General features: G+C 48.1%; 1 protein-coding gene across 1 annotated transcript; it reads left to right on the forward strand.

Moving 5' to 3' along the window:
- The first annotated feature begins 2,396 nt into the window (after window positions 1-2,396).
- On the forward strand, window positions 2,397-15,860 carry SYPL2 (synaptophysin like 2). Its single transcript, XM_059137473.1, has 6 exons — window positions 2,397-2,786; window positions 2,949-3,023; window positions 9,839-9,963; window positions 11,051-11,252; window positions 12,867-13,058; window positions 14,647-15,860. Exons 1-6 carry the CDS (start codon window positions 2,733-2,735, stop codon window positions 14,791-14,793), a joined length of 795 nt encoding a protein of 264 aa, XP_058993456.1. The 5' UTR covers window positions 2,397-2,732; the 3' UTR covers window positions 14,794-15,860.

The following is a 15,860-nucleotide window of genomic DNA, read 5'->3' on the forward strand; positions in this document are numbered from 1 at the left end:
AGCAGGGAGCCTGCTTCCTCCTCTCTCTCTCTCTCTCTCTGCCTGCCTCTCTGCCTACTTGTGATCTCTGTCTGTCAAACAAATAAAATCTTTAAAAAAAAGATTTAAAAAAATCAATAAATAAAAAAGAAATATTCTGTATCAGGCTCGTGGCGGTGGTTACATGGGTACAGACATTTATCAAAATTCAAAGGTGAAATGTTCAAGTCTTCTGTCCTAGCCGGCTTGCTTTTAGGTATAGAGCAATGTTCATCAAACTGCTGGTAAAGACCCACTGAGGCGTGTTTACTCTGAAACTATTGGTAGTAAAGCTTCAGGCTCCCTCACTTGCAGTCTTTCAAGTCCTGGTTACTAATTTTGTATTCATAATTGTATGTTCTTTTTCTACAGGGGACCCCCAAATTATATAAATTTTAGGCAAATTTAGACAAAACCTAGATTGGCCTCCAGATGGCCAGATTTTCTTTTAATGAAATGTAATAGAAAATAATGAGAATGGTTTATGAAACATTTGTTTCATTTTATAAAATGGGTCATGACTTAAAAATTTGTTTTTTACCAGGGTTTGTCTTTAAGGAGGAAAAAAAGAAAGAAAGTTGTTAATTCAGGACTGTGTGGTGACTATGGATATATGTATACATTCAATGCAACACTGCTTGTAAAAGTATATATTTGTAAATCACCTTAATGCCCATCAATATGAGAATAATATAGTGGTATATGTATGTTGTGGAATTCTCTATAGTTATAATGAAGGGATTAAAGGTACATACACCTGGCCAGATGACTCTTGTAAATCCACCACTGAGTATTTGAAAAACAACAACAACAACAAACAAACCCACAAGTTAAAGAAGGTCACCTAAAGCCCAATATTTAGATACAATTTAAAATCATGTGAAAAACAATAGTAAGTCTGGTGAATTTTAATTTATTGTTTGCAGATACAGTCGTTCTACAGAACAAGTATTAAAATATGTACGAAGCTGATAAAAAAATAGAGGATAGGATAGTGGTTACTTCTGGAGTGGAAGGAGAGATAGAGGGAATGATATCAGAACACAGAGCTTTGTTTTTATATGCTTTTTTTTGTTGTTGTTAAAGAATGGGTTTGAGGCAAAGAAGGAAAAGTGTTAAAATTTAGTAAGGCTACTTAGTAGATGTGTGGAATTTTTGCTGTATTATTCCGAATTTTCTGATGGTGTTCTATTCTGTATGCATATTGTTGTAAACATTAGGAATAGTTCATATTTGTATAGTGTGGGCATTTACACATCACACCACTTAATCCTTATGCAGTAAGTAGGGCAGTTAATATTATTATTATTCCAATTCTACAGTTAAGGAGCTAAAACTGCAGAACAATTTGTTAAAAATTGGATCGGGACTCTGTTGTTTCTTATTTCGTCCAAATTTGCATGGAAATATGCTGGAGAAGTTTCCTTCAAGTCCAGCCATGCCTTCCTACCCGAACCGTGGTAAGGCACTTACTCAAGGGGGGATTGAATTGTCTTAATAATAGCTAAATGTTTGTTCCAAAAGTAGTTATTCTAAAGTATCAGAGGGGACCTCCAATAATGACTCTGTGAGGGGAAGGATACATACTTAGAAGAAGTAAATTCTTCGGAGGCACAGGCAGGTTTTGTCCTGGCCGCCGCCCCCTGGCTCACTCAGTGACCTTGGACAAATCACTTAACCTTTCCCTATTTACAATAAAGTAAACCGAACGTGTAATATTCATGACTGGCCGCTCAGGGCTCCTGCCAAACACTTTTTTGAAAATTAGGGATCGATTTAAGGTCAATCATAACACAACAATGTCAACTTTTCAATGCAAATATTCTCCAAACCCCCTATTCCTCAAAGACTGTTTTCACTCTCATTTAAATGGTGACGTCTATTATAAAGGAGAATGGATTTATACTTTCTAAAGATTAATAATTTTGGTCACCAAATTATGAATATCTTTTGTTAGAAAGAAATTAAACCGACACCTAACTAGACGGAATAAAAAGTGAGCAATTTCTGTTCTATTGCCCTTCCCCTCTGCAGGGGCTCTCGGAGCTTTTTGAAAGCAAGCAGTTTGTTAACCGTAAGGTTCAGAACCTTGTATCAACGCTGATCATGCTTTATGAAAATGGTGTGGGTTCTGGGTACTGTGGTGTGGAAGAAGAGAAAAACCGTGCACAGCGGCCCCAAATCCAGGCCAAAGGGGAAAGAGGAATTAGGAACCGCGGTGCGTCCAGGCTGGTTCCTACTTGGGCCGCGAGTTGGAGCGGCTGCGGTTTAGGGCTTGAGCCTGGCTCGGGAGGCTTTTGGCCAGGAACTTGAGCCCCCTCGCGGCCGAACTGTCCGCGGAGGCCACAGGTCCCTTTAAGGCGCCCAGCGGGCAGACCCCGGGCAGAGGGGGCGGGAGGAGGGTCAGCGAGCGCACGCCACGTGACTCGGCTGCCAACTGAGCTCCCGAGTTTGACAGAAGTTTGAATCGGACTCGGGGGCTTTCTGCAGCCGGAGGGGCAGAGCGGCGGTCCCGGCCTCGGCTAGCGCCAGCTGCAGCGCCCCCGCCATCCGCCCAGCCAGTCTGGAGCCCCGGCCGCCGACGGCCGCCCGCGCTCCAGCACAGCTCGCTGCCCCGGCGGCTGATCAGCAGCCCCTCGTCCCACCGCGGTACCCGCAGCTTCCCGGCCAGGGAGCCGAGCCCCGGCGCTGCGCCCCGGCCCCACTCTGAGAGCATGTCTTCGACGGAGGGCTCGAGTCGCGCGGCCGACAAGTCGCCGCGCCAGCAGGTACTACCCGCGCGCCCCTGGGGCTGTCTTACCACCCCTTCTCCACCTGGGCGTCACGCCGGACCCTTATTCCGCCCCCTCCCCGAATGTGAGTGGGAAGAGGACCAGCGCTTTCCTGGGTCCCCCACCCGCCCTGACCCTCCGCGGGCCCTGTCTCCGCAGGTGGACCGCCTGCTGGTGGGGTTGCGCTGGCGGCGGCTGGAGGAGCCGTTGGGCTTCATCAAAGTTCTCCAGTGGGTGAGTCGACGCTCTAGCTGTGGGCTATTTCGGGAGCCTGGGCTGTGACGCTGACCCGAAGCAATGTGGCCGGAGTGGGGGGCGGGGAGGTGCTGCGGCCCGCTGTGACGGAAGGGTGGGGGGCGGCGACAGGTGGGCGGGGGAGGGGCGGGCTGGGGCTGCTTCTCCAGCACTTGGTGGCTGGAGAGCGAGGAGCAAGGCCTGCGGAGTCCGGGATTCGGTCCTTCTATGTGCAAGGAGCCCTTGCCCAGGGCGCTCACATTTCACCCGGGCGAGAGAACCCGGGTGTAACCTTTCCAGAACTCTGATCCTGCACATACCACTCCTCGGTGGCGGGAGGGGGGAGGAGGGCAAGGAGGACGAGGAAAGCTACGGAAGGCAGAGGAGAGGAGGAGTGCGATGGAAACCATCCAGCCCCCAAACCCACCGGGACCTGGCTGATCTTGAATGTGGGCTCCAGGGACAGGGTCCTGGCTGGCAATTGTCCTGTTGAGGTCACTAGAGTGATATGGGTTCTTGTGACTGTGTGAAAGTGTGAATGAATGAATGAATGAATGAAGCCTGGGGCTCTAAGATCAAATAAAAGAAAAAATATTAAGACAATAAAAATCACACTGTGGCCAAAATGTGGCTTGTAGAATAAGATAAAACATTGAGTAGGGAAGCTGGGGCTCTGGGTTTCAGACGTGGACCTGCCTTTTCCAGCTTTGTGACCTTGGGCAAGTCACTTCTTTGGACCTCAGTTTCCAACATTAGTTAACTGTTGATCACACCATCCACAGGGTCCTCTTCTGTTCTAAATGTGTCGGTATGCCAAAATATTGCCCTTCATTAGGCTCACCTCTTGACCTTGAAGAAATCACTTGCCCATAGCCTCAGTTTCCTCTGTAATATATACCGGGAAATATATCTCCTTACCTCACTGGTACTTTGAGATATTAGTATATTTTCTGTCCTTAGCAGTGCCCAAGGTTTCCTGAGTGTAAGTTAGGCATGGGGGCAGGTGTAGTCACTCTTTCAAATCATGAAAACTTGTTGGCAGCATTTAGTGCACTATAACAGAGGAGATTTAAGTTAGACAATCTACACACCAAATGATGGGTGAATAACTTAATTAATGTGCTTCCAGCACAGAATTCAGCTAACGAATAAGTTACCATTAAGACTGGGGAGGATTGAGTTCTAGAGGGCTTTTTAACTCACGGGGATGAGCACCCTGTCACCGATTCCTGAATCATCATTTGGATGGGAATCATCAGACCTGGAATTCAGGGGCAATAGTGCATTTGGGGTTATCTCCAGATATCTGAGACCTTGACTGGGGCTATAGGCCAAGCAAGGAGTTCCCGAGAGCAAACTCTGAGACCTGGTGGGGACTTTCCACCCTCCCTACTGCCTCAAGAGCGGTTGGATGGACTGCTGACTGAGCAATTTCACCCCCCCCCCCCACTTTCCTGTTCTGATCCACCACTTGAATACCAGTGGTGGCCATATAAGAATGTTATTAAGGCTCCTTGTGACTGCCATCCAGAACTAGGGAGCCATTATGAGGAGCAGAACCTGAAATGTGAGGGTACAATTTTATCATTAAACTAGACAAATAGATCTAGGGGAAATTTGAGAAAGACTGTCAAGGGATAAGGGAAACAATGAGGTTATTAGACCATGGAATCATCCTTTGTGGGGGGGGGATTCTGAAATCCTTCCATCTTCAAAGTGCCACCCCCCTCCCCACCCACCAATACCATTTTTCTATAAAGGCTGTTTCTATAAAGGCTGCACAAAGCAATGCCTAGGAAAATATCCAGTCTCCTCCCAGGGTAAGCACTGATCCCTAAGAGTTTAGACCCATTTGACTTTTTTGATCTTCAGCTTCTTAGAGAGGGTGATGCCTTTCTCTCATAGTGCTAAATCCAGGGGCCCAGGGCTAGACTCTGAACTCAGCCTTCGTGGGAAGGGCAGCATCAAAGGGAGACATGATTTGCTTTTACTTCCATCCCGGCAGCCTGAATTCAGAGCATGAGTTTCACTGGCCCTAAATCTCTGCAGGATAAGCTCTTGTAAAGGAGCACAGGAACCAGCACCAGTAATGACAGTGAAGATGTCCTTTGGGATTCTCACTTATTTCCTGCTTGGGGGGCTCAGATGCTCCTGGGCTGGAAAAAGAAAAAAAGAACACATAGGTCTTGCATTTATACTAATGACGCTTGAAAACTTTTGTTGACATTGTTATCCAAAAGTAATTTTGCTGGAATCCTGGTAAGAAGAAAGCAATGTTAGACTTTTATTAGTCAGGAGCTTGGCTTAGAGTGTCTTTTTTTTTTTTAATTCAGAAATTCATCTCACCTCAATTCCAATTCCGGAGTCTCACTAAGTCTTCACAAAGCTAGCAAAATAACATGGGTCTAGATGAATTAGTAAAGAACTGGCTTCCTAAAAAAAAGGGCAGATTTTGAGGTTGATGGGCTTTGGTTTAAATTGAGTCTCCTCTGCTTTCTAGCCATAGAATCTAGGATACCTAGGGTAAGTAACAAAATCTTAGTGGGCCTTTGTTTCGTATATCTAAGTGAGGGTACAATCTATCTTACGGGTTCACTAGAGGCTTATAGAAGGTGATTTCTGTAAAGCATCCAAGCATTCAGTCCAAGCAGCATAGGAGTTATTCAGTGAGTGTTGGTTCCCCTTTCTCCCGCTCCTAAACCTCCCTTCTCCCCTAAATTTCTTCTTTATGCAGTCTGTCATCTAGACTTGTCCTGTGGTTGGATTACTCAAATGTCACTGCCAAATCCTCACTTTGAGGGTAAGGCACAAAAGAATCTCCTGAATTACTCAGTCACTCTTCCTATAGTAAGTCATATTATCATCAACTGGGTGTACTCCTGATCAGTAATTCACGTTTGAGGTGCCAAAACCACTTCCTTGGCTCTGTGGGACTCTGTAATGAAAATAAACTATTTCAGTTGGTGTGGGGAATGTGAAAGAATCCCATCAGCGTCCCCATCAGAGTCCATAAAACCAATGAGATGACTGTAGAGGTGGGAGCAGGGGAAGAACTTGTCTTCCTTGTGCCCGGCACTAACTGGGGATGGAAGTGTTCTCAAAGGATCATCACCATCAAGCAAGTCGGCACCAAACTTGTGAGGTTATTCTGACACCTTTCCCAAAGAGAAGCAGAGACGGGAGGAGGAGGGTGTGGAGGGCAGCGTGTGACCATAGTGTCCCCAGCAATACAGGACCAGGAGGAGGAAGGCTGGTTGGCATCAGAACTTAAGAGAGTCCTCCCTCCCTCCACCAACCCATCCCCAGCTCAGGGACTCCATTTCTCCTTGATTCCTGTTCTTTCTGAGCAGTTTGCTCAACTTAGATCTTCGTGTTTGGTGACATGGATGGTTTCAGTTCTTTCCTGCTCTTCCCTGTGCCTCAGTCTCCTGGCACATTTAGGGAAGAAGGCAAATCTGGTGCCAAAAGGTCGAGGGGGCCGGGTTAGGGTGTCTTTCTCTGCTCCTGCATCCCAAGTACAGAGCTACTCCCTGCCTCCTTATAATCTTTGCTGAACATAAGAGACATCTCTCTCTCTCTCTCTCTTTCTTTTTGAGCCTTAATAACTTTGTGATGCAGAATTTTATTTTGTTTGAGCATGACACATTTTTCCTTGTTATAAACTTGAAAGAGAAGATACCAGGTCTTATTCATTTTTGTGTTACCAGCACTTGACACATACGGGATGGTCAGTAACTGTTGATTAATGAATAAATGAAGTAGAAAGAGCACTGGACAGGGAATCAGGAGATTTAAATTCCAAGGTTGGCTCTCACAATGGCTAAATGGGAACTTGGGAGAGTCACTTGATCTTAAAGTTCCTTGGTGGGACTTTAATTTCCACCTCTGTGAAATGAGACCATTGGGCTTAATAATCTCTGAGATCTTTTTTTTAAATAAAGATTTTATTTATTTATTGGTCAGAGAGAGAGCAAGCATGTGCAAGAGAGCACAAGCAGGGGAAAAAGGAGTAGAGGGAAAAGCAAGCTCCCCACTGGGCAAGGATCCTGACATGGGGCTCAATCCCAGGACCCTGGGATCATGACCCGCGCTGAAGGCAGCTGCTTACCCACCTGAGCCACCCAGGCACCCTCATCTGAGCTCTTTTTTGCTCTGCTGTCTTGTGAAACTGTGAGGTTCCCCTCAGATTTTTCCCTTTGTCTACTTACCTAGCAAACTTTACGTTTTCTGGCATCATATGGCTGTGTGATGTTCAGATTTAATTATATATTCTGATTGATAAAGAGCTGTGTAAGGTGGCTAGGGATTCCCAACTTTCAGAGAATCAGAAGAGAATATAGCTAGTACTAAAACTCTTGTGGTATATTTCATTCTTGGAGGAATCACAGAACAGGGTCAGGATTTTCAGAACTTCAAGGTTATCATCTAAGTATAGCAGAACTTTGGACAATGATGGTGAAGATCTATGGTCTATGTTGTCCAGTATGGTACCTGCTAGCCCCATGTGGCTATTAAAATGTTGCCCTTGGAATGTGGCTAGTGTGATGGAGCATCTGAATTTTTAACTTTATTTAATTTTAATGAGTTTGAATGTAAATAGCCACACTCAGCTACTACTGGCTACTGTGGTGGATAAAGCAGCCCTAGAGCACAAGTTCCACAAAGACAGAGATTTTTCTCTTTTGTTCACTACTAAATGATAGTACCTAGAACAGTGCCTGGTACACAGTAGGTGCTCAATAAGTATCATCTTTTTTTAGATGTGCCTGTCAAGGAAGTGCTGGTGAAGAGAAGGCTCCGCAACTGACCATTCATTGCCCAAAGTTAGGAATACCTATTTTCTTAGGGGGCCTAGATAGAGCTAACTGCCAATGGGTAAAAATATATCCAACTGTGCTCCCCTTCCTAGAATGGCACACCCTAATTGTGTGTCCACTTCTGAGGCCTGGAAGCTAAGAGGAATAAAGAAAACCGTAAGAGGCTCACAGAGCTGACAAAAATTCGGGAATTCCTATGAGGAAGAGCTAGAAGGCACCATTGTTATGCCAATGAGGAGGCTGGGGTCTATATGGGGTAATGAGGCCGAGGCTTTGGGGAACTTCTCTTCAGCTCTGTCAACAGGAGCCAAGAGGGCTCCACTTCAGCCTCTGTAAATTAAGCCAGATGAGGAGGTTATTTAGGTCCTGGAGAGAGTGACACTCTCTCCTTTCCTGATGTTTTTTAAAAATGGAGACAATTCTCATTTGTCTGAACTAAACCTCCTGGAAACAGAGAGGTGTTCACTGTGACCTTTAGAGAGGGGTCAATGGCTCCAGCACGAAGAAGCTCTGCCAGGCTGGGCGATGCGAGGTGGGGCAGTGGCGCCAGGCCCTAGCCAGGGGCAGAGCACAGCTGCTGGCCAGCGCAGCCAAGAGCACACTGACAGCATTACCCTCATTCTGTGAGAGCAGGGCCTCTTGACTGCCCACTCCAAACCCCTCCTTGAACAGATGAGAAAACGGAGACTCAGAGAGCGGAGCGCTTTATTAGAGTTTGCCCGGCTACTGAGTGACCGGACCCAGGCTAGAACCCAGATTTCCTAACTCCTAACCCAGGCCTCTTCTCACTCCACAACACTCGGAAGCATTAGGAAAATCACGTGCACACAGCTCTATTCTAAACGCTGATTGCAAGCCTGGGACATAGATGAGCTGTCTTCTAGGTGCTTAATGTCCAAGACACCAAGACACGGAGAAACACACAGAAAACGATCATTAGCAGAATAAGCTCTGTGCTTACTCAGAATGATTTCATCATGTACAAGCCTGTACGAGGTAAGTGCATAGGAGATGGGGCCTGGACCGACGATGTGGGACATTTAGAGAGTCCAGCTTCTTGCCTCCTTTTCTAACCAGTGTGTTTTCCCAGAAAGAAATTTGAAAACCATAGGGTAAGGAAATTTCATCTCACTCAAGACAGGAGGTTTAGTAAAATGTGATGAAAAGTGGAGAGGAAAACAATTCAAGTGATCTGAAATGCCCCTGGTTCTTAACACTGGGTGATGGCAGCATCAACAGATTACAAAGGGAAACACCACTGGGGAGTGAGTGGAGGCTGATAAGGCAAGTGGAAGGTACTTTCCTCTGGGCTTGAGCCAGGACAGTCAGCAGAGACGTGGCCAGCACTCTGGCTGTGAGGAAAAGAACCTCTGGGGGAGGAGAAGTTAGCAGAGCGTGGGACAGCTCCCTGCCTAGTTCCCCTCTGAAGGCTTGGCAGAAGTTGTCCCTTCTAGCTATACCTCCAGTGAGGCAGGAAGCCACTGGAAGGTAGTGACACGGTGACAAGATTCAACAACAACTCCAAAGGAGAAATGGAAAAAATTCCAACACATGCCTGATCCCAGGTGGCACAGAGGAACCTGTTTCTAGGGTGTCTCTCCCCTGGGGAGGAAATTCAGGTCCTGCTTTATGCTAGACGTTTCCAAAAGCCTGAATAGCTTTGAGTACGTCATCATCTTAAGGAGGTTACCTGTCACATCCAGTGAGGAGATGTGGAAACTATCCATTTGTTCCCTCTACGTCTCCCTTCTGGACACCACTCCAAATCAACCTCCTTCATTGGGCTATTTGGTCTGGCACTCAGGTGCAGTGAGCACAGCAACCTGAGGCGGGAAGGCCAAGGGAAGCCATGAGTCCCTTCCTAGGAGGGACTTGATTAAAGGAAATCCTTCCCGCCCCTGTAACCGCACCTGCTGAGAGTCAGAAGGTGGTTCTGAGGAGATATTCCTTGGCCAGCTGAGGCCTTCCTACTCTCAAAGGGCCTTCCCTCTCCCTCAGCTCTTTGCTATTTTCGCCTTCGGGTCCTGCGGCTCCTACAGCGGGGAGACAGGAGCAACAGTTCGCTGCAACAACGAAGCCAAGGATGTGAGCTCCATCATAGTTTTGTTCGGCTATCCCTTCAGGTGAGCAGGAATTGATTCTGACCCCACACAGCCTCCCTCGCTGGTTTAACAGGACCTGCTTGGTCTCTTCCTCCTCCAGAAGCCTAATGAACAACCTTCTACTGAACCATGCCAGGTTCAAATAGAACTACAAAACTTGGGTCCTTCCCACCCTTTAGGAATTTCAGACACACTAACCATAGAAAAATATCAGGGAAAATCAGATAGGTCATTGTTATAATGATGTTCCAGTTCATAGATAACCAAGAGCAGGGAACAAGGGTTTCTACAGAAAGAACTCATGGAGTTTGGGATGGAGGCTAATTGCACAGGTCTCTCTGACCTTCAGTGACCTTCTCCTTGCCTTGAAGGTTAGGGAGCTTGTTAGTACCCAGATCCAGAAAGTTGATGTGGGGTGCTCACCTAGTACCCTAGAATCCAAGGAGGTACACCTTGACCAGGAGATAGAAAAGAAGACTCTTTCCTGGCTATTTAAGAGCCTATGGAGGGGAGTCCCAAATGCTCAGAAGAGCACTGGGGACAGGGCTTGCCTTCTCAGAAATTTTTAGCACCAATAGTCAAGTTAGGTGAACTGTCTCTCATATATAAAAGGGTGTTTGTTTGTTTATTTTTTCCCCTGTCCTTTTTGGTCCCATATAGTCCAATGGGGGAGGGGTGCCTTATTTAGGCCTGAGAATGGGTAAGTCCAACCCTAACCTGGCCACTGTGGACCTGTACTCTCCCAGGGGCAAAATGAAGCTGATCTCCCTGGTGGTTTGGCCACCAGAAATAGATGGCACTGTATATGTATTGTAGTTGTGACCTAAAGGGCCCTGAAGACACTTGGAAATACACGGTCTCTGTATCTGGACAAAGGGGTGGGTAGCAGCTGAATGGGAGGTAGAGTTGGACCAGATTTCTGGGGATGTTCCTGTCTTGACTGCAAGGTTGCCTCTAGAAACATTCCTACCCCAGGCTCCCTTCCTTGGCTCTGTAAGAGTCCCAGGGCAAGAAGCAGCCCATGATGACTCCCAGCTTGGGCTGGTCCCCTGCCTCCACAGGGCGAGGATTGCCTCAAGCTCAGGATGGCACCTCCTGCCCCCTGCAGGTTGAACCGGGTCCAGTATGAGATGCCCCTCTGTGATGATGACTCCACTTCCAAGACCATGCACCTGATGGGGGATTTCTCTGCTCCTGCCGAGTTCTTTGTGACCCTGGGCATCTTCTCCTTCTTCTACACCATGGCTGCGCTAGTCCTCTACCTGCGCTTCCACAACCTCTACACAGAGAACAAGCGCTTCCCACTGGTGGTGAGTGTACATCGGCCAGAAGGGATGGGGTAGAGAAACTTAGGAGATGCACCTTCTGGGACTGATGTCACATTGGGGAGGGAGGACACCCCTGTGTGTAACCTGAAGGTCTCCCTGCCAGCTCTTCGCTGTTCATCCCCTTCAGGTTCTGTGACTCCCACAGCTCTGAGGACTCTGCTTCTACCAAGCCCCCATCACTTGCTGTGCTCACAGATGGCATAATAGCATCAAGAAGTGCGCCCTGGAGCCTGACTACCTGGGTTCAGATTCCAGGACAGTCCTTTACTAGATGTGTGCTCTTGGACAAGTCACTTCTACTGAGTTTTCTCAATATAAAATATGGATAAAAGAATACCTATCTCATAGCATGTGGGGGGGTTAAGTGAAAATGCATGTACTATGGAAAGAGCCTAGATGTCCATCAACAGATGAATGGATAAAGAAGATGTGGTATATATACACAATGGAATACTATGCAGCCATCAAAACCCTGAAATCCTGCCATTTGCAATGACATGGATGGAACTAGAGCGGATTATGCTAAGCGAAATAAGTCAATCAGAGAAAGACAATTATCATATGCTCTCTCTGAAAGGAGGAATTTAAGAGGCAGGGTGAGAGGTCATGGGGGTAGGGAGGGGAAAAAATGAAACAAGATGGGACCAGGGAGAGAGAGAAACCATAAGAGAATTTTATTTTATTTTATTTTTAAAGATTTTATTTATTTATCTGAAAGACAGAGATCACAAGTAGGCAGAGAGAGAGGAAGAATCAGGCTCCCAGTTGAGCAGAGAGCCTGATGGGGTCGCGATCCCAGGACCGTGGGACCATGACCTGAGCTGAAAGCAGAGGCCTTAACCCACTGAGCCACCCAGGCTCCCAACCATAAGAGAGACTTTTAATCCCAGGAAAGAAACTGAGAGTTGCTAGGGGGTGGGAGGGGAGGGATGGGGTGGCTGGGTTTTGGAGATTGGGGAGGGTATATGCTATGGTGAGTGCTATGAATTGTGTAAGACTAATGATTCACAGACCTGTACCCCCAAAGCAAGTAGTACATTATATGTTAATTTAAAAAACTCTAAAAAATTAAAAATTAAAAAAAAAAAGAAAATGCGTGTAAATATCTGGTGTCTAGTTAGCTTCAGTGAGTGTTAGCCATCATTAATATTCTCCCGCCTCTACCATTTTCCTATCCCAGGCATGCAAGGTGAAGGGGTAACTTACACGACCCCATTTGTCTCCTGTAGTCTGCTCTCTGCCACCAGCTGTAGCTGAGCAATGGTGATTGAAGAAAAGGCTTGAAGTCGAGAGTGCAGGTTTAGGCCACCTGGGTTTGGGGGTGGCAGTGACCAGCAGGTGCCTTGATACATTGTTGCCTGAACTCAGTTCTGAGGGACTGGACAGGGGTAGCCCTGGATGGCAGCATTCCTTGGGTGGCAGTGAACAAATTCCTTAAGATGACTTGGGCTCCCTGAGGCTCCAGATGTTGGGTAGGATGGCAAGAGGTAGCTGTCCTAGCACTGCAGGATCCCAATGCCTTATAGCCAGAGGAAGAGAAGCAGACAATCAGGGGGGCCTTTCTGAGTACATTTCCTGTCCCTCTACTCCTCCCAGGACTTCTGTGTGACTGTCTCCTTCACCTTCTTCTGGCTGGTAGCTGCGGCCGCCTGGGGCAAGGGCTTGACGGACATCAAGGGGGCCACGCGGCCATCCAGCCTGACAGCAGCCATGTCTGTGTGCCATGGAGAGGAAGCAGTGTGCAGTGCTGGGGCCACACCCTCGATGGGACTGGCCAACATCTCTGTGGTGAGACCTGCAGCCGCTGAAGGGGTCTAGGGGAGGCAGTGTTATCCCAGATACCCAAGCTTGTCCCAGCTAGCACGTTCTGAGAGAAGTCGAGGGGTGTCTCTCCAGCTGGTATCCCCTACAACTGGAGCGGGTGACCCTGGCACCTAAGGATGGCTGCTGGCCTCTGGATGACCCTGAGAGGCCATTTTCTTTTTTGGGGGGGGAACCAAGAGTCACTTAGCCTCCTGTTCTTTCCTCCTTCTGTATTCTGCCCTCCTATCTCCCTTCTCCCCACATCCAGGCATGCTCCCACCCCTCCTGCCTCTTGACAATGTGTGTGCACGTGTGCACATGTGCATGCGAGCATGTGAAGGGGTGCACAGGCTGTGGTGGGGCTCAAGACTGGGAGCACACCCAGAGTGAGAGAAAGGGGTTCACTGTCACTCAGGTCTCCAGGCAGGAAAGGGGCTTTGGGCAGGGGTGGGTCCAGCTGGTACACACTGGTTTGGCCATCCTGGTTATTAGAATGCTGAAATCTTTCCATATCAGTTGGCACATAGCTGAGGCTTTGAGCTTTTCAGATGCCCCTTGTTACCTTAGTCCTGCCCTGAAAATGGCCTGGAACTCCCCAAGTCCCAGACACTGAAGGGTTTTCATCGCTGGCATACCAGGGAGCCTTCTAGACCTTGCTGGAACCCTGCTGATAGGTTTTAGCCCCCAACATTTTATTGTAAAAAATTTCACACATACAGTAAAGTTGAAAGACTTTTACAATGAACACCCATACACTCGTCACCTAAACTGTATGATTATTTTTTTCCTAGACATGCTTTATCACGTATCTATCTGCCCTCTTTATCCATCAAACCACTGTATTCTTTTGTTTTTTAGATTTTATTTTTTAATTTATTTGACAAAGAGAGGGAGACAACAAGTAGGCAGAGAGGCAGGCAGAGAGAGAGGGGGAAGCAGGCTCTCCGCTGAGCAGAGCCCGATGTGGGGCTCCATCCCAGGACCCTGAGATCATGACCTGAGCTGAAGGCAGAGGATTAACCCACTGAGTCATTCAGGCACCCCAAACCACCATATTTTTAATGCATTTCAAAGTTAATTGTGGACATCAGTATGCTCCCCTGCCCCAGTACTTCCTGCTGATAGGTTTTTAAGTATTTTTGAATAAATGTTTGAATACAGCTGTGGCTGGGTCCCTGGCCCCAGGAAAGGAGCACCTTGGACAGCTCTGGTCACACCCACCCTTGGAAAAGGCACTCGGGACCCTGCTGTGGAAAGCGCCTTGCTCTGCTTTGCGTGATGCTTCGCTCCAGGGGCCAGAGTCTCCCAGCGATCAAGCTACAGCTCAGGTGCATGCTGTGGACAGTGAGAGACTTTGGCCCAAGAACCGCTAGTGGGAATCAGCACTGAACCTGCCTCTACATCCAGTTCTCTGTATTTTAGTATATGTGCTGCTGAAGCGAGCACTCAGTTCTTTGTTATTTTAGTCTTCCCAGCCCTCTGCCTTCTCCCTCACCCACCCCAGGGACTCCCCCTCCCTGTTCCCACAATGCCCTCCTTACCACTCTCACAAACTCCCCTGGTGTTTTTGCAGCTCTTCGGCTTCATCAACTTTTTCCTGTGGGCTGGGAACTGTTGGTTTGTGTTCAAGGAGACCCCATGGCACGGGCAGGGCCAGGACCAGGGCCAGGGCCCTAGCCAGGAGAGCGCAGCGGAGCAGGGAGCAGTGGAGAAGCAGTAAGCAGCCCCTACCTGGCTACTCCCGAACAGGACAGCACCTCTTCAACCACCTCCGGCTTCCAGGACCTCCCTCTTCTTCCTTCTCCAACTCCCTTCCCCGATCATTCTGGGCTCTGAGCTTTGAGACGACGCTAATGGATGGGCAGGCATCAGCTGTCAGAAACCCGGGCCGCCCTCCCAGTGGCTTCCTATCCAGCCTCTGGCTGGAGCCTCGGAAGGCAGGAGCTCAGTGCTTCTTGTCTACTGCCTGAAACCCAGCATCTTACTTGGGGTCTTACTCGTACCCTTGCAGCCTCTGAGAATGAGCATCTACTGCAAGGGGCTGGAGAGCAGAGTCCTGAGACTGGTTCCTAGCAGCCACTTCTATCAACCTGTTGGCTTCAATAAAAGTGGGGGGAGGGGAAATTGGCTGGCAACCTTTTTCCTGTTCCCTTGCATGAAGGGCCCACCAGTGGTTCAGGAACTCCCCCCGCCCCAGTGGCTGTCATCTAAGACTTGTGTCTCCCCAATCACCAGTCAGCCCCAGCTCTCCCACTTTTCCCTCTGGCCTCTGCTCACCCACACAGCCTACCATGTGGGAAGCCACAACTAGCCTAGAAAAAAGCTCTGTAGAGGTTCCTGATGAGGCCTGGACTTAGTGGGGAGCAGAAATATTGCAACTGGGTTGCAACTTCAAGACACTGAAGCCAGGGCACTTGCTGGGGAAGCATTTCTTCTGTTCCCTCTGTCCTCCCAACCCTCCAGGCTGGGGCACTTTCTACCAAAACTACACTACACTTGTACTTGCCCTAGAAATCTGACTTTCCTTCCTGGCCTCCTTCTTGGGCTTAGTCCCACATATAGGACACAAGATGAGGGGTCTAGGAACATCTCCATTTCAGTCCCCCCTGCCTCCAATCTTTCCGTCCATCTCCCTTCCCCAGCCTCTTGGGTCTGAGGCATTCAAGATCCTTTCCCATGTCTTTCTAGGCCTTCCTTTCATTCCTGTGGGTCCAGATAGGGACTTTGGAAGGGTCCAAAGGACCATCATGAGGCTAAGTTGCCCAGAGCCCCAGGACATGGATGGAT

The sequence above is a fragment of the Mustela lutreola genome, chromosome 10 (assembly GCF_030435805.1).
Source record: "Mustela lutreola isolate mMusLut2 chromosome 10, mMusLut2.pri, whole genome shotgun sequence".
NCBI lineage: Eukaryota > Metazoa > Chordata > Mammalia > Carnivora > Mustelidae > Mustela > Mustela lutreola.